Source organism: Colobus angolensis, unplaced genomic scaffold (genome assembly GCF_000951035.1).
Source record: "Colobus angolensis palliatus isolate OR3802 unplaced genomic scaffold, Cang.pa_1.0 Scaffold214, whole genome shotgun sequence".
NCBI lineage: Eukaryota > Metazoa > Chordata > Mammalia > Primates > Cercopithecidae > Colobus > Colobus angolensis.
The window spans coordinates 5,169,409-5,196,100 of record NW_012115311.1 but is presented as its reverse complement, the minus strand read 5'-3'; the positions used below and the strand labels follow the sequence as shown (position 1 = coordinate 5,196,100).

At 40.9% G+C, this 26,692-nt stretch overlaps 1 protein-coding gene across 1 annotated transcript; it reads left to right on the top strand.

The window, feature by feature from the left end:
- Positions 1-4,440: 4,440 nt before the first annotated feature.
- SERTM1 (serine-rich and transmembrane domain containing 1) lies at positions 4,441-25,583 on the top strand. Its single transcript, XM_011943016.1, has 2 exons — positions 4,441-4,711; positions 25,086-25,583. Exon 2 carries the CDS (start codon positions 25,260-25,262, stop codon positions 25,581-25,583), a length of 324 nt encoding a protein of 107 aa, XP_011798406.1. The 5' UTR covers positions 4,441-4,711; positions 25,086-25,259.
- The last annotated feature ends 1,109 nt before the right edge of the window (positions 25,584-26,692 follow it).

The following is a 26,692-nucleotide window of genomic DNA, read 5'->3' as shown; positions in this document are numbered from 1 at the left end:
ATTTTCATTTTATAGATCAGGAAAATGAGGCTGAGAGGTTAAGTGATGGCTTAATTCACACAGATAGTAAATGATAGCATCAGAATGTAATAACTCTCCGTCTGATTCCAAATTCCACGATTTTTTTTCACAACACATTTCTCCCTGAATAAGACTGAAGGGGAGGAGCATAATCATTGTGCTCCCTAAATGTTATGTCTCCAAACGTTGCCTATAAATTCCCAGGCCTTTGAGTGATACCTGTCCTACCTATGAAGGCACCCTATGGAAGTAAATTTGCCAATTAAAATGTTCTAGATATCTCATATGTAAATTTTTTAAACTAAAGAGAACAAAAGCTTTGTTTCCCATATCAGACTAGCTTCCCAGATTCTTCACTGTACTTGGAGGCTGATATTGTTTGACTGTGTTCCCACCCAAATCTGACCTTGAATTGTAATAATCCCCACGTGTCAAGGCCAGGTGGAGATAATTCAGTCATGAAGGTGGTTTCCCCCATACTGTTCCCTGGTAGTGAATAAGTCTCATAAGATCCGATGGTTTTATAAATAGGAGCTCCCCTGCACAAGTTCTCTCTTGCCTGCCACCATGTAAGACGTGACTTTCCACCTCCTTGCCTTCCGCCATGATTGTGAGACTTCCCAAGCCGTGTGGAACTGTGAATCAATTAAGTCTCTTTCCTTTACAAATTACCAAGTCTTGGACATGTCTTTGTTAGCAGCATGAGAGCAGACTAATACAGAGGCAATAAAGGAGTTTTGTACCAGATCAAACAGAGGATGTTATCAAAGCACCCTACCTTAAGCCAAAAAGATAAGGAGAAAGAAGAATTCAACAGAATCACTGAGTTTACAAAGTAAGACCACAAAGCACATTTACATGCTTTCCCAGTGTCATATTTAAGTGGCCAGCTTTTTTTTTTTTTTTTTTTTGAGAATTGCAAAGTGGCCCTGTTGACTTTGGCAGTTACCCAAAAGCCTAAAATCGCTAGAGTTTACCCAATGTCACTCTGAGGAGGCAGAACACCCTCACACAAAAGCAAAGGGTTTGGGCAATCACTGATACTAATTGTAGAGGGCTGAATGGTGCCTCCCCCAATATATATATACACCTAGATCCTGTCAATGTGACCTTCTTTGGAAAAAACAGTCTTTGCAGACGTAATTTAATTGAGAATCTCAAGATAAGGTCATTCTAGATTATGGTGGGCCCTAAATCCAATAAAAGTGTCCTTAGGAGAGAAGGGAAGAAGAAACACATCAGGCAGATGATTTTAAGTCAGAGGCAGGGACTGCAGCAATGCATCTACCTACAAGCCAGGGAACACCAAGGATTGCTGAATGCTGAGAAAAAGCCATGCCCAGTAGTCCCCCTTTTATCTGAGATTTCACTTTCCACAGTTTCAGTTACCTGAGGTCTGTGGTCTGAAAATATTCGAAGGAAAATCCCAGAAATAAACAATTCATAAGTTTTAAGTCGCTACCATTCTGAGTAGCATAACGAAATCTCACACTGTCCTGCTTCATCCCGCTTGAAATATTAATCATCTCTTTGTCCAGTATGGATACCGCCTGTGGATATAATGGTGTATACACAGCGTCTAAGCTCCCCACCCATTAGCCACTTAGTAGCCGTCTTGGTTATCAAATGGGCTGTCATGGAATCACACTGTTTGTCTTCACAAAAAGTTTATTTGACTTCATAATGGCCTCAAAATATGAGAGTAGTGACACTGACAAGTCGGGTATGCCAAAGAAAAACTGTAAAGTGCTTCCTTTGAGTGAAAAGGTGAAAGTTCTTAATAAGGAAAGAAAAAACACACCGGCTGAGGTTGCTTAGATCTACAGTAAGAAGGAACCTTCTATCCATGAAATTGTGAAGAAGGGAACAGAAAGTTGTGCAGTTTTGCTGTCGCACTTCAAACTGCAAAAGTTACGGCCACAGCACGGGATAAGAGCTTAGTTAAGATGAAAAGGGCATTAAGCTTGTGGGTGGAAGACATGAACAGAAATGCGTTCTGATGAACAGAATTGGGTTCACTACTATCTGTGGTTGTAGACATCTACTGGAGATCTTGGAACATGTCCCCCATGAACAAGGTGGGGACTTCTGTAATGGATTCTCTTAGAGCTTCCAGAAGGAACCAACCAACAATTTCATTTCTGGACTCCAGATCTGAGAAAGAATATATTTCCGTTGTTTTAAGCCACCCAGTTTCTGGTAATTTGTTACCTCCAGGAAACTATGGGAACTAAGAAACCAGGAAACTTAGGAACTAAACTAGGAAACCAAGTTTAGGAAATGTCAAGAAAAGCCTTATAAAATAGACACTGAGGGAAATAAACTTACCTTACCTTGTCACCAAAGGGAAGACAAGGAAAAGAAAACTGCTTTACCAGCCTGAATAAAAAGCCTGCTCAGCAATCAACAGCTCTTTTCCCCTCTCTGACAATTGCAGGATGTTGGCAGGGTTTCTCAATGGACAAACTGCATTAGAATCGTGTAGAGTATGGGCAGGGCACGGTGGCTCACGCCTGTAATCCCAGCATTTTGGGAGGCCAAGGCAGTTCCATCACCTTAGGTCAGGAGTTCAAGACCAGCCTGGCCAATATTGAGGAACCCCTTTTCTACCAAAAATATAAAAATTACCTGGGCCTGGTGGTGGGTGCCTGTAATCCCAGCTACTCGGGAGGCTGAGGCAGGAGAATCGCTTGAACCAGGGAGGCGGAGATTATAGTGAGCTGAGATCACACCGCTGCACTCCAGCCTGGGCGACAGAGCGAGACTCTTCACCGAAGGCTCACATCAGGCACAGAAGGATCCACAGGGAAAAGATTCACATCCACCCACAATTGCCCTGGAGAAGGAAGGGGACAGACAAAACAAACGAACAAACATGTAGAGTATGAATGAACCAGACAATAGGGTTGGGGCCTAGGTATCTTACGCACAAAGAAATTTTGAGGACCACTGTTTTGAAGGTCAACAGTTCTAACTGCCCCCTCACACGCCTCAGTGTTTCACAGAGTGAGTTGTGAGAACAACCAGTGATGTTCAGAATGATTTTAGCATGGAAGACTTAGGCCTTTATTTCATTGTACATTTAAATGTTAAATACAACTGGTATCTCACAAACCTATAATTTCACAGATATTATTGCTTACGATGAAGCCAAGTAAAAATCTAAGGTGAAATTTACTAAGTGCACAAAGGAGCAGACTGTAGATGGATATAAGGTAACTCATGAGGGTGGCACATGAACAGGTGAAATTCAGGAAGCCAATCCAAGTGTGCCTAGAGGGAAGTGGTTCTCTGAATCTGCCCTCTTGACAACAGGGCTCATTCCATCCTCCCGCATTTTATATCAGGAACAGAAGGATCCACATAGAAAAGATTCACAGCCACCCACAATTGCCCTGGAGAAGGAAGGGGAGAGACAGAGAGCCTTTCCTTACATACCACAGAGCCTCAGAGTTAAGTCAGGTGCCCCTGCCTGTCTCTACGTGGAGAACAACTGAACATGGGTGGAAGTAGCCGGCTCCTAGGAGCCGGGCCCTGGTGGGTGGCAGTATACCTGCATGTGTTGGTGGTCACTGAGACTTGTGTGGCCTGATTCTGTATTGTGCATGATTTGCTTCTCTGGCCACAAATAGGTCTCACAGTGAAGACAGCAGAACCAGATGGAGTAGGGGCTCAAGGAACAGGTAGCCACACCAACACTTCCCAGGGGTTCAGCCCTTTGCAGGCCACAGAGCAACAGGATTGTTGAATGTCAGAGTGAAAGAGCCCGCAGACACCAAGCGATCCAAGTCGCTCATTTTCCAGTTGAAAAACAGGAATACAGAGAGAGAGTCTTCTGGTCAAGGTAGCAGCACTGACTAGTAACTGAAGTTGGTCGTATCAGTTAAAGCGTCGTTTTCCGGAGTTCTATTATGATATATGACACTCCAGTTCCCTAGTAGGGACTCAGGACTGCCTGTCTCCCTGGCAATGACAGAAATGCCAATCCTATTCGACTCATTTGGTGATTTGGTATAGGATTCAGAGGGGCACGCGGCGAAGGCTGAGCGAGGGCTGTCTGTGGTGAAGCTCATCACGGGATGAGGCCATGCCCCACGCAGTTCAGTCACAGCTGGGCTTGCGATGATGCACCCAGAGTAGTTGTTTTGGGTGGGGGCTGCGAGGAACTCATAAAAGATGTCAGAGGAGGAGAAAGTTGGCAAGAAGTGGATGCTTTCATCTGCAGAGACAGGCCCCTAAGCCCTAAAAAAAAAAAACGCCCCCCCGCCACACACACACATACACACAAAAGTTCACCCACTACACCTGCCTTCCCCAGATGGGGCTCCCTGCACAACGCCTCCTAGTCCTCCGGGATTTTCCAACAGTGGCGCAAGCTCCTCCCTCGCCCGAGCTGGACCCAAGCGCCCGCCAGAGCCGAGACTTGGGGGCGGTGAGGAGTGGGCCCCGCTCGCGGCCATTGGTTGTGCGGCCGGTAGGGGCGGAGGGACGACGCGCGGGCTGTGCAGAGCAGGCGGCCACGGTCCACTCCCGCTGCGCCCGCTGTCCGCCGTGCGCCCAGACTGCGCGCCGCGCCGCTGCGCCCGACATTTCCGAGGACGGCTTCGCGGGCGCCGATCGTCCAGACGGGAGCACAGCCCCACCGCGAGCGCAGGAGACCGGCCGGGAAGTCGCATGTCCTGACTTGCAGGTCAGTGAGGGAGACTTGCAGGGTCCCGAGCTCTGGGGGTGAACTTGCCCTACGCGGAGGGCGCCCCGACTCCTTGCCTGGGGCGGCCTCGGGTCCTGGAGGCGTGCTGCCTCCCAGACTCCCCGAGATCTGGGCTCCCGGAGATCTGGTTCCTTTCTGTGGAACACCCTCAAATCTATCCCTTTCGCGGTGTCTTTACTGTCCCGAGAAGCAATCGCAGCCCGGCTCTCCGAGTCTCGGGGTGACTCCACGGGCTGCAGTAGGAGCTGCGAGGGGACCTGAGAGCAATGTCCTTGGCCCCGGCGTGACCTGCCTCGGTCCCAGACACGGGGAGCCAGGAAGGTCTACCCTCGCTCTGCAAGGTGGATTCCTCCATGCAAGTGTCGACAGTTCTGCACTTTGCAGAGTGTGTGTCTAGGTGCATTTTGTTTGCTTTTGCCTTTGTGGTGTGTGGAGTGTCATTCTTGGGTTTGTTTTGCTCCTGTCTGATTTTCTAGGGTCATTTGCGTCCCTTCCCGGGAATGGGGACTCGCCATGCGCACACTGACAGCTGGCTTTGCACCTTAAGGCTCTGGAGAGTCTTTTCGCCCGTCTTCGGGTGGCCCTAAATCCGGGGAAGTTTTATGTGGCGCTGAACACTTGCGTTTCCCAGGGGTGTTTTCCCTAGCTCCCGGAAACCCAGTAGGTAACTGCGCCAGCGACCCTTCCCCTTTTCCTGGGTCTGATGAGACACTGGAATCCTGCCTTTCCCTGTCGAGGTGTGAGGAATGATGGGCAAATTGCTTCAATTCTGATTTAGGAAAGGTATATGGAATGTGCCCTCCCCCAGGGAGCAGAGGGATTCATTCACAGACATATCTATGCCTGCCCGCTTTCCTCCACCAGATGCCCGGGCTCCATCGGACTCGGGTTTGATCTCAGACTCTGGAGACGGGGTCTGTTTGTTAATGTTCTTCATTTCCTCTCCCTGTTAATTTTCCTTCGGAAAATGTTCTGCTAAAGTAAGTACTTCGGTGATTCTTTGTGGCAGATGATGGGCTCCGATGGCTAGAGGACGTCTCAAAGCCATCGCATCTGGTACAGTCTACACTACAGGTGCAAAGGGCGGGGAAACTGATAGCGTTACTGTCCTGGGGCGGACCCGCGGGACTACTCCCTAAGACCTTTCTCCTAGGTGCCTTCTCCTAGGTGCTTCCAGGATTCATTGTTCAGACAACAGCCTGTCAACAGGAAAAGAGGCACAAGTAACAATCTTTTCTTAAAGGGTTTGCCTCTTAATGCAGTCTTGCGGAGCCCCATGCGCCCTCTGAAAAAAAAAAGCGATATTTAATTGCTGAATTATACAACTAGTCTGGGTGTCTCAGCTTATTTGTGATCGTGCCCATAGAGGTTCTTAAATATCTTTTTGTAACTAAATTCTCTTCATTCTACTAAGTAGAGTGGTGTCTTTTCCCCCGCCACCACCACACACGGAACACCGTTTTTAGCTGATCTGTAATGCAAATTGCCTTTTGGAGGGCTTGTGAGTGAGGCTGCCTGGTCTCAGAGCCTCCCTCAGCCCATGCCCTAGGCACCTTCAAATGCTGGACATCGTAGGGCCGCCAGAGCATCTGCCAACCTCGGAAGTAATCTGGAAATACTGAGATCCAGCACGTGGGTGGGATATTCCATTTTCGCGTTTTGGCTTTGAGGGGCTTATTATTTTTGATTCCTCTATATAAGGCAAAGTGTTTTGAAGAGCTGCACACACACACTGATTGTTCTCATTAAAGAAACCTGTTGTAAGGTAAGATCGAGTCCATTCTTCCTTGCTGTTGGTTCGTTCAGTTCAACAGATTTTACTAGATGTCTACGATGTGGACAAGAGCATCAGGAGTTAAGAGAGAAATAACCATGTGATTGCATGTGGCATCAAATCCACGAGTTTATTTGCAGGTTTCCTGGGTTTCTTTTTCTTTTTTCTTGTTCTTGTTTAGTGAGAGCAGATGAAGAATGACAGAGCTGATTTGTAAGAATGACCAACCATACTAACCTTTAAGCAAACTTGGAGTTATACATTCATTATCAAAAAGAAAGACTAACTCATCACAGGCAAAATTCTGATTCAGCCTCTATGCTAGATCAAGTCTGAGCTCATTTGATGATCGTTCTTCTCTGGCTTACTCTTCTCCCTGTACTTAGATTACAACATTTTTGGGGGCTCCTTTTTTGTTTAAAGTTTGTAGAGTTTGTATGAGCATTTTTATACTTAATTAGTTTATAATGAAGAAGTGAAAAATAAAATTATGGCTGAATGTTTATGTTTCGTTCATCTGAGTTTTTTAAGTAGTAATTTAAGAATCTGAAAAAATACATTTCTGAATGGCCCTATGTAGGTCCCACTTAACCTATAAGCCATTCAGTAAATATTTGTCAAATGAAACTAAAAGTCAAAACGTAGTGCCGCAGAGAATGTTGTTTTCTTCAAATATCTACTTGTGAAGTCTATTATATTATATTAGTATATTAATACAAAGTATTATAGGCCTAATTTTTATAGACTTTCATGATTGTTTATAATGAGAGCTAAAAAAAATAATAATAATAAAGCCTTCAAGTTAGTTAATGGAATAGGGAACCCAACAAGGAAGAAGGTCAAGCTTTAAGCCCACAAGTTGGCAGGATTTCTTTTAGCCAACATATGTGCCTAGAGGATTCAAGCCAAAGACTTAGATGAAGAAGGCTTTGGTATGCATACGTGGCCCAACCTTTGATTTAGAATTCAGGAAGTCCATCTGTGCATTCACTGGCCATTTCAGGGGCCGGGCAACAGTCTACTGGGCCAAATTCTGTGGTCCCTTCTGTTCTGATTCTGATTTGTGGCAGATGTGTCCCTAGGATAACATGTCTTCATACTCAGTCTCATGACATTAAATGCATCCTTCAAGAGTTCCTTATGAATATAGGAAATAGTCATTATTTAGCCTTTACTAAGTTTGGAACATTTTTTTTGAAAAAAAAAGATAAAGATATCTGAGCCGTCAGTCGTACACACTTTAACATATCTCTAAGTATGAAGAGGGATATACTATTCTCATTTCTTAAGTAGAACATCGACAACATCCTGTAAAATGCGATGCTTCCTCAAAGTACATTTAAGCCCTATTAGGAAGATTGACTTTCTGGCATCAGCCTGAGAGTCAAACTTTGAAAAAAAATGGTAGAAATGAACTATTTCAAAGGTTTGTGTTAAGTATAGACAGTACAGAAAAAGAGAGGAGAAGGAGGAGGGCGAAGAGAAAAAACAAGTCCTGGGCTTAAAAACCAGCAGTATTTTCATGGCATATGCTATAATCAAATTTTATTTCTATTTCTTAATGAGAATACCTTTATTATTTTTTCTGATGTTAATACACATTCTTTTTGTCAAAATATAAATATAGAAATGCACAAAATAGAATGCTAACATGCCCCATAATAGTAGTACCCTCTAACAAAAACATATGTTAACAGCTCGATATATAACCTCTTGTTTTGTTTTGCTGTTTTAGCATCTAAAATATGTGTGTATAATAGTAGTAGCAGTAGTACTTGTTGTTTTACAAAAATGGAATCATACTCTACACTATTCTGAAGGTTACTTTCTTGACTTAGTCATAGATGTTCAGCATCTTTTCATGGTAGAAAATACGGTCCTTTTTCACAGGGAGGGGAACAACACACACTGGAGCCCTTCGGGGTGGGGTGGTGGGAGGGAGAGCATCAGGGAAAATTAGCTAATGCATGCTGGGCTTAATACCTACGTGATGGGATGATAGGCGCAACAAACCACCATAGCACGTGTTTACTTATGTAACAAACCTACATGTCCTGCACATGTATCCTGGAACTTAAAATTAAATTAAATTTATATATATATATATATATATATAGTCCTTTTTAATATAATAGGATCAAGAGACTCCACTCTGTGACTCTTTAACTAATCCTTGACTCATGGACATTTTAGTAGCTTCAATGTTTAGCTGCAGAATACATCTTTGTGCATGACAGAATACATCTTTGTGCGTGTACTTTTAAACTTCTCTGATTTTTTCTCCATTGGATAAATTCTTAAAATGTATCATTTACACTATTATCCTATAATGCTACCTAGTTTGTGTGGAAAGAGAAGGACTCAAATAGTTCATGCAACAAGCAGTAGACCTTCCTCACTATGACCCGTTCTTCCCTATGCCTGGCACATAATACTCTTTTCCTTAAAAAAAAAATTTATTAGAAGTTAACATTCATATAGAAAACTACACAGATCATAAAGACAAATCATAAACACATAATTTATGTGCTTAATTTGACACACCCATATAAATGGTACCAGACTCAAAAAAAAAAAATGTACTAATGCATGTTGAGCATCCCTAATCTAAAAATTGAAAGTCTGAAGTGTCCCCAAATCTTAAACTTTTGAGCATTGGCATGATGCCACAGTGCACAGTACCCTTTTCATCAAAAGGCAGCATGGCAGGTTGAGACTGGAAGCCTGCTGTTTGTTGTCGGTGCTGTTGAACAGCTGATTCTTGAGATGCAACTGTACTGCTTAGTCAATGTTTTTGTTTGTTTGTTTGCTGTTTGTTTGTTTGCTTTGAGATAGAGTCTTGCTCTATCACCCAGGCTGAACACTGCAGTGGCACGATCTCGGCTCACTGCAACAGGTCTCCCGGGTTCAAGCAATTCTCCTGTCTCAGCCTCCTGAGTAGCTGGGATCACAGGTGCCTGCCACCACACCTAGATAATTTTTGTATTTTTAATAGAGACGGGGTTTCACCACATTGGCCAGTCTGGTCTTGAACTCCTGACTTCAAGTGATCCACCCGCCTCAGCCTCCCAAAGTGCTGGGATTACAGGTGTGAGCCACTGCACCTGGCCTGCTTAGTTACCCTTGAACACATTTTTTTCTGTGAATTAATGATGTCATATATTTTAGTGTTTCGTATTTATGTGTGAATAAGTGTAAGAAAATAATTGCTATGAGTAGCATATAAATTCAGTCAGGAATTATGGTGATACCAAATAACCACAAATTGTCCCCATGGGTGGCTAAGATAGTGACATTTTTGCTTTCTGATGGTTCAATGCACACAACTTTGTTTCATGCAAAAAAAAAATTAAACATATTGTATAAAATTACCTTCAGGCTATGTGTATATGAAACATGAATGAATTTTATGTTTAGACTTGGGTCCCATCCCCAAGATATCTCATGAATATTCAAATGTTCCAAAATCCAAAAAAAAATATCAAAATCAGAAACACTACTGGTCCAGAGCATTTTGGATAAGGGATACTCAATCTCTACCCTCTGCCGTTCCCCTCTCCCCTCAAGGCAAAGCTGTCGTTCTAACAACTACTCATGGGAAAGTCCTTGGTGAGCTTGGATGCTAGTCTCAGACCTTCAGAAAGACTTCTTGCCAACAAAATGGGTCCAGTTGAATGGAATGAGCTTCCAAGATCCTTCCAAGTCTGTTCAAGTGTCGCCTTATTATCCCTGTCAGTTTTGGTCTTACATTTTTCCAGTGAACTCCCTGCTTGGCACATATTTTGATTCATATGATGAAAAGCCTCCGGTTTAAAACAAATCAACGTCTTTTTTGTCTGCCTTCCTCTTGTTAGCCACTCAGCTCAGTTCTGAATACAGAGTGGATTTAGGGCTGGAAAGTGGGTGCTGGACCCTCAATTTGTGGTCTCTGTCACTAGCTGGAGTTCCTACTACATATCCTTTTTCAAAAACAAGTGACATATAAACAGTGACCTTCAAATTTCACTTAACTTTTGGGGGCGTCATTTTCCTGACTGCTAAAGACTTGTAGCTCTCTGATTCTGTGAAAATTTTTTTCTTTTGTTGTTATTGCTGCTTGTGTGGTTTTGGTTTTTGATGGTTTTACTTATTTTTTGTTTTGTTTTGTTTTGTTTTGTTGCTGTTGTTGTTGTTATTGTTTTGTTGTTTCTGGTTTTGGACGGAGTCTCTCTCTGTTGTCAGGCTGGAGTGCAGTGGTGCAATCTCTGCTCACTACAACCTCTGCCTCCCAGGTTCAAGCAATTCTCCTGTTTTTTAACAGGGGAAAGTTAAGCTTGAGAGGGACTACAAAGGAAAACAAAAGAATAAATTAGGTATCTGATACATATTTGCAGTTAGTTGTATGATTAATGAAAAAAGAGAATATTTGCTTCTCTTGTGCTCATCTGTTTTCATTCCTCTTATTATTTTCCTAAGAAGCTGAGGTTTTTGGATTCGTTCCCTGGCATAGTGCTGGTAAGGCATAGTGCTGCTCACATCACCATGGCTATGATCTGCGTCGAGTACTACTCGAAGCACAGTCCATGCACCAGCACCCATTTGAATTATTACTTATTCGTCATGAGATACAGAACTCGTGCCAGAATATAAATCAAATAAGGCACTAGGCATACTTTTTAGTTTAACTATTTCTTTTCTTTCTCTTTCTTCTTTTGTAGCAAGACTTTCTTGATGAAGGAAGCACTGTATTTATTGCAAGTTTCTCATTTCACAGGGACCTGTAACCAACATGTCACTGAGGGAGCCAGGTGGCTGCTTTGAGTAGCTCAGATCTCCAAAGTAGTACTTTGTAGTCAAATTGAAAATTTTCTAAAAATGTAAACATTTTCTTTTTCTGTGCTGATTTGCTATTGAATTTTTCGAGCATTTTTGTTGCATTTTGGTTTGGTTTGGTTCAGCATTGAGGTGGAGTAGCTAACAATCCTACGGTATGTGATATTCCTGAATGTAGTGAATTATAAGCTTCCCCTACAATGATCATGAAGTGGGTATTTTCCTTGGCCCTTTTTATTTCCACAGATGAGCACAGTGTCATAGGTTGTGATGATAAAAGACTTGTGTCATTTTCAAAGGATGGAATTATCATGGAGTTTAATTTAAGGAATTCTTTTAAAAATGCATTCTGGTTCATATTCAGCCAGAGCTTCATCGTCTCACTATGGTAAATTCTCTTGACTTTTATTGTACCCTTCAGAATACATTTGTTACAATCCTCCAGCTTGTTCACAAGAATGTATTTCAATATTTCCAGCATACTCCTCCATCCTTTCCTCAATTATCCTGGTGAACACTTGACCAAATGAAATCTATGCTTTCTTAGACATTGTTGGTTAACTGGTTTATTTTTTAAAGTATGGGCAGTTTCCCCTGGAACCAGAAATTATTAATTTTATTGCCATAACTGAAGCATTTCTAAAATTTAGAGAGGGTTTATCATCATTATTCTTTACTGTTGATGCTTACCCCCTTTGAGTAATCTTTATGATTTTATATAAGATCATTTATTCATTTGTTAAATAAATATTCGTTTGCTTGTAAAGACAGAATAAACATGAGCTATCTCTCCAAGAAGCTTCAAGTTTCTTTATTCCCTTATTCTTTCATTCATGCAGCCATCTAACAAATGCTGATTGATCATCTTTATGCCACATTCTGTACTGGTCTGTGGATATAAGATAAGTGAATTGTTATTTCTTTATTCTAGGACTTCCCAGTCTGTTAAAGCAGATAGGTGAATAAATACCATAAGTAAAATAAAATGTGAGAAATGCTAGCGTAGAAAGGTACAGAAAGTATGCTGAGAATGCAGAGGAAGGAGCCAGAAATTTGCATAGAGAAAGTAGGTAGGGATTTCTATTAGGTGAATAATAAACAGATGAGACAGAGAATGGAGGGCTGGGGTAGAGACCTGCAGTGAATAAATTGGATTTGGGTTCGAGTTAGGGAGATGATATGTACACATATAAGGATTAAACACAAGTATTTTTTAATTGGGGAATTGAAAACAGTATGTTATAGCTGGAACATGAATCTTAGGTACAAGGGTAAAAATGAGACTGGAAAAGTAGCCTGTGGCCAGATCACAAGGGACAGATCGTATAAGAGAAGTCTTAGCTTTCTCACTGTAGCTGGCAACTATACAAATTATAGATGCATTAGACTTATGCACATAATGATAATATTCTATCCCTTCCTGTACATGGTTAAGAAGTATTTGTGCAATGTATGATTGAATGCAGCAAATAATATAGTTTTTCTTTTTCTTCTTTATTTTAGTTATTTATTTATTTTTTGAGATGGAGTCTTGCACAGTCACCCGGGCTGCAGTGCAATGGCACGATCTTGGCTCACTGCAACCTCTGCCTCCTGGGTTCAAGTGATTCTCCTGCCTCAACCTCCCTAGTAGTTAGTTTTTCTTAACCAAAGGCAATACCACTGACCCTTGTATGATGAGTTGTTTTTTCCACTAGAAGCCATGAGTTAGTCTTAATATCCTTATTGCTGCTCACCGGTTCCCATTGGAAACCATTTGGCCTGTTTAAGTGACAGCTGGTCAGGATTATCCTTATACAGTAGCAGCTCATCATATTCGAGCTTGTTAAGGAACATGTCTTTGGCTCTACCAGTAGCTAAATTTCATGCCCTTAAACCTAATGCTTCTATGAAATTAAAAGCTAACCAAAACAGCCTTTAAAACCTTCTTTCTCACCAGTGCCAAAAGAGAGTTTTAATATATTACATACACAATTCATACAACACTCAGTTATTCATAAGTTGACTTATTTATGGTCAAATTCTTAGAGACCCATAATAAACTCAGCCATCAAAGTATAGTGAGACCTTATATTAGTTAGTAGAAGGAGAATGATGCTACAGTAACAAATAAGCCCCAAATCTCAGTGGCTTAAAACAATAAAAGTTTATTCATGTTGACATAAGTGTCGATGGGGCCAACAAGGGGTGAAGATACTCAACTGTGGTCACTCAAGGATGCAGACTGATAGACACTGGCAGGTACTTACACCATTATACAATAACTGCAGCAGAGGGAAGGGGTGTGGCAAATCTCACACTAGGTCTTACATTTTCTATCCAGAAGGGACATGTCACCTTTCATACATTTCAGTGGTCAAAACAAGTCATACAGTCACCCTAAATTCAGAGGGACTGGGAACATGCAATCCTACGACAGTCCTAAGGAAGGGACATCAGAAACATTTCATGAACAACATTAGTGACTACAAGTTTCAAATACATTCCTCCTCAACAAATACAGCCTCCCCAGAGAGAAGGAATGGAATGAACATACAATTTAGAGATGGAGAGATGTAGATTTGAATTCTAGCCCTGCCTCTAAGTGGTTGGGTGAGCTCGAACAAGCCTTTAAATTCTCTGAGCTTGTGGGGCACAGTGGCTTACGCCTGTAATCCCAGCACTTTGGAAGGTGGAGGCAGGCATATTTCCTGAGCTCAGGAGTTTAAGACCACCCTGGGCAACATGGTGAAACCCCGTCTCTACTAAAATACAAAAATTAGCCGGACATGGTGGTGGGTGCCTCTACTCTCAGCTACTGGGGAGACTGAGGCACGAGAATCGCTTGAACCCAGGAAGCAGACGTTGCGGTGAGCTGAGATTCCAACCCTGCACTCCAGCCTGGGCGACAGAGCAAGACTCTGTGAAAAAAAAAAATTCTCTGAGTTTTAATTTTCTCATTTGCTAAAAAAGATGGTGGGACATAATACTAACTGACTTAATGTGTTGTGGCAATTAAATAAAATACACATACATATACAGACACACATCCAAAATGGTACATGCTTTTATTTGATAAATACTGGCGGCCATCATTTATGTTGCCCCTGTTCTTGTTTCTCAAACTGATTTGTCTGCACATTCTTTCTCCTCCACAAGCATCCTGGGTTTCCCTTCCTCTGCCAGTCATGCTCTGAAGACAGACTGCTACTCCTCAATGACTTGAGGATGCCCTCATCACCTCTTTCCTCTCTCTTGTACCTCCCATCACTCTTCTGCCATAATGTGTCCCTGCATCCCAGCCCACACCATTGAAACCAAAAAGAACTAATACCGGATGTAAGAATAGTGAATAATGGGTGACAGTGTAGGCTATTTCTACAAGTGAATTTACAATGCAGAGCTCACAACCTCTAAAAGTAAGGTAAAGAACTCAGCCTTGATAAAGAACAGTCAAAGTCAGTTAAATCTTGTATTAAAGATTATCCGTAATTTCCTCAAGTAAAAACATATTTATTTATATTTTTAAAAGAATGTGTAACTATTTTCTATAGGTCACTACTTTGGCAGTCTGTTTTCCACAAATAATTCCTCATTATTTTTCAGTTTCACCTTCTTACATTTTCAAGTTGAAATACGCTCTGGGAGAATTTGAGCCTACACTTGTCTATTGCTTCCATATTGTCTTTGATAGACTCTGGTCTTGAATCGTTATCTAAAATGACAACAGGCTGCTGAGGACTTGATTTCCACCCACACTTGATAGTCTGCCATATCATTTTGTTCCATGTTATGAGGAACATGTAGACATTTTCTTTGTTAACCAGACTTTTGAGTTCGCTGTGCCGCCTGTGAGAGAAAGAGAGCGTTGGCAGGCTCGGCCGCTGTGTTCACACTGAGGATTAGCAGGACCACGGGAAACCCATATGAAAGTGCTTTCCTAATGAAGGACACAACGTCCTCTTTCTGTTTTCTCCCTTCCCAGGTGTCCTTGGAAATCCAGGTAATGAGTAATTTTGCAGCCATGAGAGAGCACTTAGTCTCCTTGTATAGATCATGTTTTATGTAACCTCTGTCTGATATCAGACTCATCGGGTACTGACCATTTCAAGTCCCTACCTGTATCCTTAGTCATATGATTGCTGATGACTGGGGAAAAGCACTATTCATGTCAATGTTTCCTATTTTTTAAAATTGTAGCTGTATTTTGCCATGACTAGCTTCAATTTCTGAACTGTTCATTGGCCCCTATGACAAGAGTCTGCCCTGGACTGTAAGTGAGTTCATGGGGCCAAGTTAAGACTCTTGCTGCACTAGAGAACTCACCCAAACCAAGGTAATTAAGAAGGTGGTTGCTAGTTATAAGAGTTGTAAAGAGTTTGAGGTTTTTTTTATCTGTGGAACTTGCTATTTGCAGCCTCTTTGACTCAGCTGCCCAAGTAAAGTCTCTACTTCTGTTTAGTTTATCTGCTCCTTCTGTTTCCTGAAGTCCCTACTTCACTTTGAACCTGGACCACATTGGCTCTTGTGGGTTCTCCCTGATCTTCTCACAGATCACCTACTCATTGGTCCTCATTAGAAAACTGCTAGTCCCAAGCTTTGACTGGGTGTTTAAACTGCAGGAGAGATATCCTTGGCTGCCTCTGAAGATGACTGATGATGTAAGATGCACATAACAGGATTACTTGCTCCTGGAGGCCCAGATGAGATTCAGTCCAGTGGGTGGTGGCAGGAGTAGAGTTGTGAATAAGGCTTACTAGTGAGTCATCATTCCTGGTCTTCAGGCAGCCTCTTCTACCACCATAGACACAGTTTCCTGGTCATATTCAACTTCCTCTAGTTCATCCTCTGATGCTTCACTGCAAGTGTTTGTGGCTTACTGGGCATCATGAGCTGATGGTAGCAGCAAGTAGTTGACTTTTCTGATGCCCACGGAAGAATCTGGCTTCTATCGTTGTATTTCCTTAGAAGCGTCTAACATTTTGGCTGACTTACTGCATATTTTTCCAAGCATATTTTCTTGAGTTCCTTGGAATAAATTATTTTCTTCCTCAACTTGTATGTTGAAAATTTCTAAAACTGTTGAAAAGTTGCAAGAATAACAATAAATACCTATATATCTGTCAATTAACCAGTTGTTAACATTTTGACACATTTGTTTTATGTACATATGTATGTATATGCGTGTGTGTGTGTAATTTTTTTGCTATTTTGGCCGAACCACTTGAGGGTTAGTTGCTGATAATATGAAGCTTTATGGCTAGACACTTTAATATGCATTTCCTAAGAGCAAGAACATTCTCCTATATTACAACTAGGAAATTTAATATTGATATAATGTAATTATCTAATATACAGTCTATATTCAAATTTCCCCAGTGGTCCTAATAATGTGCTTTATAACAAAGCTGGTCTTTTTTAATTGATCCAAGGTCCACCAAGGATCTTACATGGAGGATCCTTGTAAGGGAAGAAATCTTGAAGTCTGATTCCTACTTTTTCTCTCTGAGTATTCAGCTGACTACAAAACAATATAATATGGCCAAAACTGGATGTATCCAAAACCTTAGTCTGCCTAAGCTGCCAATTAATAGGCATTATTCTTTTTAAATAGCCATTTTACTGTTGAAAGCATTATCACACTTTGACTGCCAGCCATAGAGGACTGGAAGAATGAGATAATTTATTTGGCAAAATTCATATGTATATGTTATGCCAAACACTTGGCTAATATCTGGATGAGATGGGCAATTTACAGACTATGTAATCAACTAGGGTTCTATCTGTAGTTGTGTTATGAGAAACAATGGTTCATTAATTCAAGGAAATGTTATGCCTTGATTAAAAATGTCATTAAGTGAAAGACTCTGTTAGCTTGAATTCCTACTGAGAAATGCAAGACACATAACAGTTATGCATATTTGTGATGTTCTAATCCATTTTTAGGGAATAGGATATTATATAAAGCACCCTAGTTTAAACAAATACATGACTACCGTTGTCAGTAGAGATAGATATAAATAGTGACCTGTGTAATTATTTTGCTAATGCTGAATTTTTTTTTCAGACAAGTGGATCCAAAATCTACCATTGATCTCGCATTACTATAAAGGGAAAATATCTCCTTAATGGGGAGTCTTTACTTTTTATTTTCAAATTGTGCCTATACCTGTGATCTTATGGATAGATAATGGTTGTTATTCCTTGTTGTATTCTTATGTGCAAAAATAGAGAACTTGATACATTGGTTAGTTTACATTGCTCTCTTTCTATGCATCAATCCTCAACTATCAAGGTATTTTAAGTGGCAAAGAAGTGTGGGGTCTATGTTATAGAGTGAATAAAATATTTACTGCATATCCATTCTTATAAATTAAAAATACACACACAACAACAACAACAACAACAACAATAAGGCATTTACAGGAACAGAGACCAACAAAAAGATTCTCATTAAACTCGTTAGCCTGGATGCCTGTGAGAGATGGAATTTCAAGTTCTTCCCTGCTCTCTTAGGACAGTTTTAGAGGCGCACAAAGGCCCCTGAGGTCTGAGGATACCTAGTAGTTTACATGCAAAGGATTAAAAAAAAAAAAAGCTCTGACTGACTGATTCCCAGGGATTTATGACTCACAAATTTATTTTACAAGCACAAAATCTTTCCAAATTTCACTCTCTATATGGAGACTGTTATGAACATTTTCTGATTGGACAAAAAATATATATTGGATACAAATTATTTTGCTATAGAAACAAAATGAGACACACAAAAAAAGAAACAAGCACCATTCCATTGTCCTAGTACAGCATGGTTTTATGAGAATTCTATTTTATTTCACGTATTTTTTTAGACAGGGTCTCTGTCACCCTGGCTGAAATGCAGTGGCACAATCATGGCTCACTGTAGCCTTGACCTCCCAGGCTCAAGCAATGCTCCCAACCTCAGCCTCCAAGTAACTGGGACTACAGGCACATGCCATCATGCCTGTATAATTTGTGTAATTTTTGTAGAGATAGGTTTTCTACATGTTGCCCAGGCTGGTCTTGAACTCCTGGGCTCAAGCGATCCTCCTGCCTCAGCCTCCCAAAGTGCTGGGATTACAGGCATAAGTCACCATGCCCAGCCCAAGAATTTTTTGAAAGGTTTTGCTAAGAATAAGCAAGACTTTTTACTTTACTAATGCCATGATTTAACCAATTTTAGCTGCTCTGAGATTAAAAGATGTTTTTCTTAATATACTTCTAAAATATTGGAAATGATCAGAGCAGGGTGGAGGGAAAGAATTGATCCCAAAAGCTCTCATTTAAAATGCTATAACATCTTGAAAAGTCAATCTTGTTTTTACCTTCTTTCTTCCCATTGATTGATTATGATCTTGCTTATGATCTTCAAGTCATTATTTCTCTGGCTGTTGGCTTTTTCTGTCAATCAAGTATACAGCCAACGACCTTTTCTCCTGCTCTCTAAAAGTGGCTTTCATCATTCTGCTACTTCTTAACCAGTTCGTGTTCTCTTCAGCCTTTAGGTTACTCCTTTTCTTGTTTTGATTTAGGCCAATTACGTTAGCCAAGATGGGTCCAGTCTCCCTGAAGTGCAAGAAGTCTACTCCTTGGTCTTTTGTAAACACCATAAAATAATCATGAAAATGCTATGCCTGGACCTGGTTTTGTACTTGACTGTTTTGTCTAGAAAATTACCCATTTAGCTATATATTTTATTCTAAGACAGTATATTTTTAAATAATTATTCTTGCTAAGGCAGTGCTTTGGATACAAAATCCTCCCATGGATATAAACATACTAAAAAATGTATTAAGAATAATAGTTAACATCCGGGCATGGTGGCTCATGCCTGTAATCCCAGCAGTTTGGGAGGCTGAGATGGGTAGATCACCTGAGGTCAGGAGTTCGAGACCTGCCTGGCCAACATGGCGAAACCCCATCTCTACTAAAAATACAAAAATTAGCCAGGCATGGTGGCAGATGCCTGTAATCCCAGCTACTAGGGAGGCTGAGGCAGGAGCATCGCTTAAACCCGGGAGGCAGAGGTTGCAGTGAGCCGAGATAGTGCCACTGTACTCCAGCCTGGGAGACAGTGTGAGACTCTGTCTCAAAAAAAAAAAAAAAAAGAGAGAATAATAGTTTGATTTCCCCCAGAAAAACAAAGCTAAATAAATGCAAGGGACTTATACCTATAGTTACTTTTGAGACTGTATGAGGTAGATGATCAAAACAGTTAAGTTCATATCCTTTTTTGAAAGATTCTCCTGGGTTTTTTTGTTTTTTGGTGTTTTTTTAGCTTCCCTCAATCAGTTGTGTTTTACATATCAAGAAAGATATATTATGAATATTCTGAGAAGTATACCTTATGTAGATAACTAATTTTTAAAGAATTAGTACAAAATAAGTTCTCTAAAGTAAAAATATTCTGAGTATAATTTATATTTATTTTTATTTTTGCTAAGGAGATAGTTTACAAAGCCTAAGAGTAATCCAGGTAGACAAAAACCATCACTAAGGGAGAGATGGAGGAGACTGGACTGAACCCAAAGCAACCTAATGACCTGCCCTGGAATTGATTCTTAAAATAAATCACTGATACCAAGCTATTCGTTTGTCATGGCTATAATTTTTATCCACCAAAGTACTATGAAAAAATTCTGAGTGTATTTTCTGATCATTCATTTAAGCTGTAGATTTAAAAGACTGTTCATTTTTATCTTTTGTCTCACATCATCCAGTCCAGATCCATGAATTCCAATGGACGATTCAGAATCTCCATCTCCCCACCTTTCTTCGCATACCATGCCCCTCTAATTCAGTGTTCTCAATGCACAATAGCAGACAGATGCAGTGTATTTCCTTAACTTGACTTTGGTTTTTCTCGTGCCAATTGAAGGATTCATAATGAGAGTTCACACAAAACTCTACTCTCCCAAAGCATTGTACTGATTAAGTAAAGGCGGTTCTCAAATAGGCAACTCTATGGATGGCTGAGTCAGCTTTGAGTAAGGGTAGCACAAGGCCCAGGGGTGAATGTTTGCCTTTGAATGCAAGTGAAGATTTACATTTAGAGAAGGGTTGGGGGAAGTGTGCATTGTCAGCAGTAATCTTCTCTCAGCTAGTATGACCTAAAAGGCCACTAAGCAGAGAGAAAGCATTAAGAGAGAAGATAATCATGCAAAGGGTAAAGGAATGGCTGCAAGGTCTTATATAAAACATACATTTTCTAAATAGAATGAAAAACAGCTTTGCTCAGATGTGATAAGTTCCTTTCTGGATTCTGGAAATATTCGTTTTTTGGTGTTCTACAGAGGGAAAGATCTAACACATCATCTAAAACTATTAATTCCATTCCACTATCAAATCTTCCTTTTGTGTACCGGAAAAAGCATTTCATTATGTTGTGTTAATACTTTATGGCCACTTTCCTCATGGTTTTGAGAGGATCACCTTTTGGAGTATGACAGCAGAACCTGATAATGATGGAACATTGATGTGGCATCTAACAGCCAGGCCACTCTTTAAAGATAAAGTCTGCAAGGGAACAAAGCAGCTTGTCCCAGATTTCCACAACAACAAAACCTTTCAAATAGTTGTTATTCACATAGAAATGTATTTGAATAAAGGTCATGAAATTTAAAATTGCTGTGCCATATTTGAGGCTGGCTGGTAGCCTGAGTTTTACAAACCATTGTGTCATGGAAGTCAAGGACGTGGTGCAGGCTGTGCCCACACGCTGACTGCCATGGCTCCTGAAATGCTTATGTAAGAGCTACTCACTCAGAGATGAGAGCTGGTCAACTCTCCTTCATTTATGGAGAATGAAGGTACGTGCTAGAGAGTACGTTTTTCTTCTTCCCAAACATTATAGTCCTCATAATCCTTCCGTGGGAAGGAAAGCTTCCATTCTTTAGAACAGGTCCCAGGGCTGTGGTGCTAAATCACTCAGAACCAGAGACCCCAGGTCTGCGCTGTCTATGTTGTCTCTCCGTTTCCCCACCCCACTGGGCATACGGTGAGAGACTGCACATCCCTCCTTCCTCACTTCACTAGGAGGCTGCTTTTTTGTAGATTTCTTCCCAGCCCAGGCTTTTATTCCAAGAGACAAAGGGAAAGTTGGCTGACCATGAGCTAAAACATTTCCACAGGTCTTCATTTATAATGTTGTGATCCAGCTGTCTCATTTTCCTTTCTCAAAAATCACCTTCTGAGGACAGTGATTCTGAGGAGAAAAAAAAGCAGCAAAATCCCCATGTGGCTTTAGGTGTCACCTGAAATGAGAGTCTGCTGGCGCTGCCCCGAGACAGGTCAAGGCTATGCATTTAAGATGAAGTATCTTTCTTCTTTTCCTCAAACCTTATCTGTTTGGGAGCAACAGCCCAAGAAGCATCATCCTGAAACACACTCATTTGATTTCATTTCCGCAGTGCCACGTCCAGCCTCATTCCACACTGTCACAATGCCTGAACACATACAGGCTGGGTCACCCTGAGCATTAGACAGCTACTGTTAAATCAAACCAGAGAGAAAGAAGATACTCCAGTTTTTAAAACTTCAATAAGGGAATGAGAATTAACATCCAAATTAAAATTCTTTCTAACAGTGCACATACTCTGTTATTTCAGAGTAGATGTAATGGTGAAATGCAATTTGTGTAGCTGTGATTTTAAATTAAGACATACCCTGGAAATGGTACTACAGCTATAATATTTAGGGGGGAATACTTAAGGAAGAAGATATTTAGTTGTGAAATGTCAACTGAGGACACAAGGTTTCATTTCCTTGTTTTCTCCTATTCTTCCAAGGCCACTTAAAAGATCAGATGCTTTGACCAAACCTTCTGAGCCTCATTTCTTATAAACTCTCCTGTCAACAGTTGAGGCCCGTGGTGGGGTTTTGATCTGAAAGAAGGCAATCTTCAGGAAGTAAAAACCTACTCTTAGAATATTTACCCTGTAAAATGATATTAGCAAGAGGACTGGTAGCCGGCTGTGAGATTTACCCACTGAATTGCTGATATCAGAGTGACATTGGCTGTGCCTCCAGCCCCACCCCTAGGAAATGATACAGACTGGGGTAGCAGAGAAGGTAGCTTTAGAAAAATCAGCCAATTTCAGCTGAATCTTTGACGTGCACCTGTCAAAACTGTAGGACTAAGAGAGACCTTAAAAGTTCCTCCAGACTTTCTAGAAGGAACTACCTATCTACTGGTACTTTACTTGGGATGGCCTTTCATGATTTTCTAAGTAAGATTATGGAAAACGTTATCACATCTTAACTCAAGACCTCCTGGAGAAGTAGGAAAGGTACGCATCACTGTTGTGCAAATGAGAAAAATGAAAGATCAGGACTAAACTGTGGGCTTGCCCAAGTAAGTGGCAGATAGGAACTAATTATCCAAAGCATAATTTGTCTCTTCCTACCACAGTTGAGAAAACCAAGGGCACAGTTCAGGCATGGATTCTAGTCACTCTTCTGTCACTGTCTAACTATGTACCCTGAGTAAATCGCGATGTCTTTGCATGTCAGTTTTCTCATCTACAAAATGGGAATAATTCCTGCTTTACCTGCCCTGCAAAGCAGTCATGAGGAACACACAAGATGCACAGTCTCTGCCTTATCTGCCCATGCTGAAAAGAAATTATGTTTACATTTGATCCTTCCTACCAAAAGCCCTTGCTTGTCTTCTAATTACACGTGTGACTTTTGTCAAATCAATTAGCTTCTTTATTTCTCTGTTTCCTCTGCTACACTTAGGAGGTTGTACTTGAACATTTTAAATAGTTTTTCCCTTCCAATCCGTGAGGCTCTGTCCTAGTTTTCTTTTCTATGCTACCTCTGTGACTCTTTGCTATATTCCCCAGAGATGAACGGCTGGAACATTTATGTGCTGTAAAAAGCTAGGTATTGCCAAAACAGTGTAACACATTTGCAGTCCCACTGCGATTCTTCTTCTTCTTCTTTTTTTTTTTTTCTTGAGGATGGTCAGGAACCTGTAGCAGCCTAATGGAATTAAAATCACCAGGCAATGCAAAATGAGGAGTAGGAGTCAAATTATTTTAGGAACTACTAAGACACCATCCCTAGCCTACTCAAGAACTCACTAGGACTCATTAGACTGCTCATCACCCAACAGGGACAGCCCTCTCTGAAGTGTCCCCACCTTAACAAGGATCATTAGTGCTGTTCAGCTCCAGCCACAGTGGCAAATGTCAACCCCTCCAAGAATCAGCTGCTTAATTAAATTTGGAGAACAGAAGGAAAAGGCAAGTTCTCCAGATAAAATGCAGGGCAGAGTTTAGGAAGAGAAAGCTAGGGGCAGAATGAACGTTTTCCTGTTAGTTTTGCACCACAATGGGAGCAAGATTTAGAAATGCACAACAAAATTATCTAGAGCCATACAGAGCTAGGAAGAGCATCTTTTCTGGACTAGAAGAAAGACTTATCTAGCAGGAGGGATCCTCTTGTCTCACAGCCTGAACACAGTGAAGAGCTTTTCTTTGCACCTGGCTAAGAAGAAATGGTCCCCCCTCCACACCCCTTAAAACACAATACCCTACACCCACCCATCCACCAAGTCCCATTATCTCCCACCACACACTAAACTCATGTTTTTCTCCAATGCTTTACAGTTCAGCATGTCTGTCATGTTGGTCCATGCATAACACCATGAGAAGATGAAGCAGGTGTTGGACCATTTTACAGATAAGAAAAGTGATGCTCAGAAAACATAGGTAGTTTGCCCAGTTTCCCCAAGATAACAGAGAACTCAGGCCTCAAATCTAAGTCTCTTGACAGCCAACCTGATACTCTCTCTACCATTCAGAGAGAATCTAACCTTTGTTCTTCTTCTAAATGAATCTAAAGTTTTTAAATTAAATGCCTGAAGTATGTAAAACAAAGTACCTAGGTACGTTTAAGGAAAAGAGTTACATAGAAATGGCACCTGAGGCCAGGCGCGGTGGCTCATGCTTGTAATCCCAGCACTTTGGGAGGCCGAGGTGGGCGGATCATGAGGTCAAGAGTTTGAGACCAGCCTGGCCAATGTGTTGAAACCCCGTCTCTACTAAAATACAAAAATTAGGTGGGCATGGAGGCGGGCACCTGTACTCCCAGCTACTCGGGAGGCTGAGGCAGAATTGCTTGAACCCAGGAGGCGGGGTTGTAGTGAGCCAATTTCGTGCCACTGCACTCCAGCCTGAGTGACAGAGCAAGACTCCGCCTCAAAAAAAAAAAAAAAAAAAATAGAAAAAAAAAATGGCACCTGATTTCAAGGAGATAGAATTTTCATAAACAAATCAGCATCTGATAAACATTCGATAAAAAGCAAGCTCACATGTGCAGTGATTTTCCAAAGTGTGCTAGAGGGGTTTACTGGTCAGGAATTATGCTCATGAGCTGGCGAATGTATGGAATTAATTTTCTGGGGGAGGGAGGTTTGGAACTAACTTTCTGTGTTCTCATCTCAGAGTATATACTTGGAGCATCTATTGAAATCACAACAGATGGAGCACATCATAAATGTATTTTCCCTTTTATTTTATCTTCGGCTCCTTGGAGAAACATAGCACCTAGGGTACTGTAGACAGAAAATAAAAGTTCATTTTTATATCATCATTTGTAATATAAAGACATAAACATGACTGATTCCTAGGGGAGTTATTTCATCTTGTTTCCCCCCTGGGGAGTTTTCTAATTAATCCTTACTGAAATAAAAACTAAAAATGAAATTTAAATGTGATTTTTCTGAAGAATGCACTGAGTTGCTTTTTCTTTTTTTTCCAGTCTCAATGCACACCTAATCCCCTGCTGCCTTTGAGAAATAAGTTTTGTTGTGCTGATTTAACAGCCTGTGAACTCTGCAAACACGATCGTGAAAAAATGCCAATCTGTCCTGTGTAAGCCCTGTGTGAAGTTTTGACTTTAATCTACCAGATCACTGCTTCACCCTCCATAAAGATGTCTGAACCTGACGCTTCCTCGGGATTTTCGGGAAGTGTGGAGAATGGAACTTTTCTTGAGCTGTTTCCCACATCCTTGTCCACGTCAGTGGACCCAGCCTCAGGCCACCTGTCAAACGTCTACATCTATGTGTCCATATTCCTCAGCCTTTTAGCGTTTCTGCTTCTCCTTTTAATCATTGCCCTCCAGAGGCTCAAAAATATCATCTCCTCCAGTTCCTCCTACCCAGAGTATCCAAGCGACGCTGGAAGTTCTTTCACCAATTTGGAAGTCTGCAGCATTTCCTCACAGAGGTCCACTTTTTCAAACCTTTCATCCTGAGGAAAATAGAAGAGTCCTGGAGCGTGGCAGCAGTTTTGACGTCCCCTTACGGAAGTGTCGCGTGAAGCGTTGCCTCATGAAAGAAATGACCCTTTTGGCATAGACCTGCTTCTCCTTCTCCTTTTTCTCTGATTTCTTTTCTGTTCATGATGCTTTTCATTTGGGGATGGAGACGCCAATGTTGGTGGAAATGTATGCAAACCCCAAGGTGCAGAGTTTCACACCAATGGCTTGATGAACCTAGACTGGGCTCCTTCGGGTAGGTCAGTTCATTCCACTTTGTTGGGAGTCGTAGACTCATCTGAGGTGGCCTCTCTGTGGATGATGGACATGGACTCTTGCACTTCATTTCTTTTACAAAACCGCAAAGTCAACTGAGCCTGCAGAAACTGGCAAAATCAAGTCTGACCTACGTAGAAGTTATTTTCCATATTTAAAAGATAAAGTGGAGACACCAAATTTAAAAAGGAAGAGAGTCAATTTAGATTTAATGTGTAACATTTCTAAAACTAAGGGTAAATATATGCTAAATATTTTCTTTAACTTCACTTTAACAAGTGAAAATCACACTTATTGATGAATGTAAGTCATTTGGAAAAGTTTTGGAAGAGTTTACATTTTAATAGCAAGACAAACATGTATTATGATGGAGCTTGTAATGTATTTCTGCCTCCTGGAGTTTTATTTTGTTTTTATGCTAATGTTTTAGTCATAATGCCCCAAAGTTGTGGAATTTTTGTGATTAATTGCTGTTACTAGTACTAAGAGAAGCACCAGAAGAGATGCCAAGAAGTTTTTATATGAATAATTTCTATCAGTGAGAATTAAGCATATGGAAAATATTCATTTAGTTGTATTTTATACAGTAATAACTCTTAGCTGTCATGTAAGTTCCTTTATTCAATTTCATAGTCTTTATAATTTTAGTACAGAATTATATTAAGCCTCCAAGATGTCTGATATTTGTTCACTCACATTAGGCTGCAAAACTTAGAAATGAAATTGAAAATATATGTGTTATTATATACTCCATGAATGTTGCGTCTCTGCTAATTAGTTGTTGTATGTTAACATAATACTCTACATTAGGGTTTCAGGATGTGAGTTTG

What these genes read in the sequence shown, in the direction of transcription:
- SERTM1 (XM_011943016.1), top strand. Translation starts at nt 25,260, where the DNA reads ATGTCTGAACCTGACGCTTCCTCGGGATTTTCGGGAAGTGTGGAGAAT.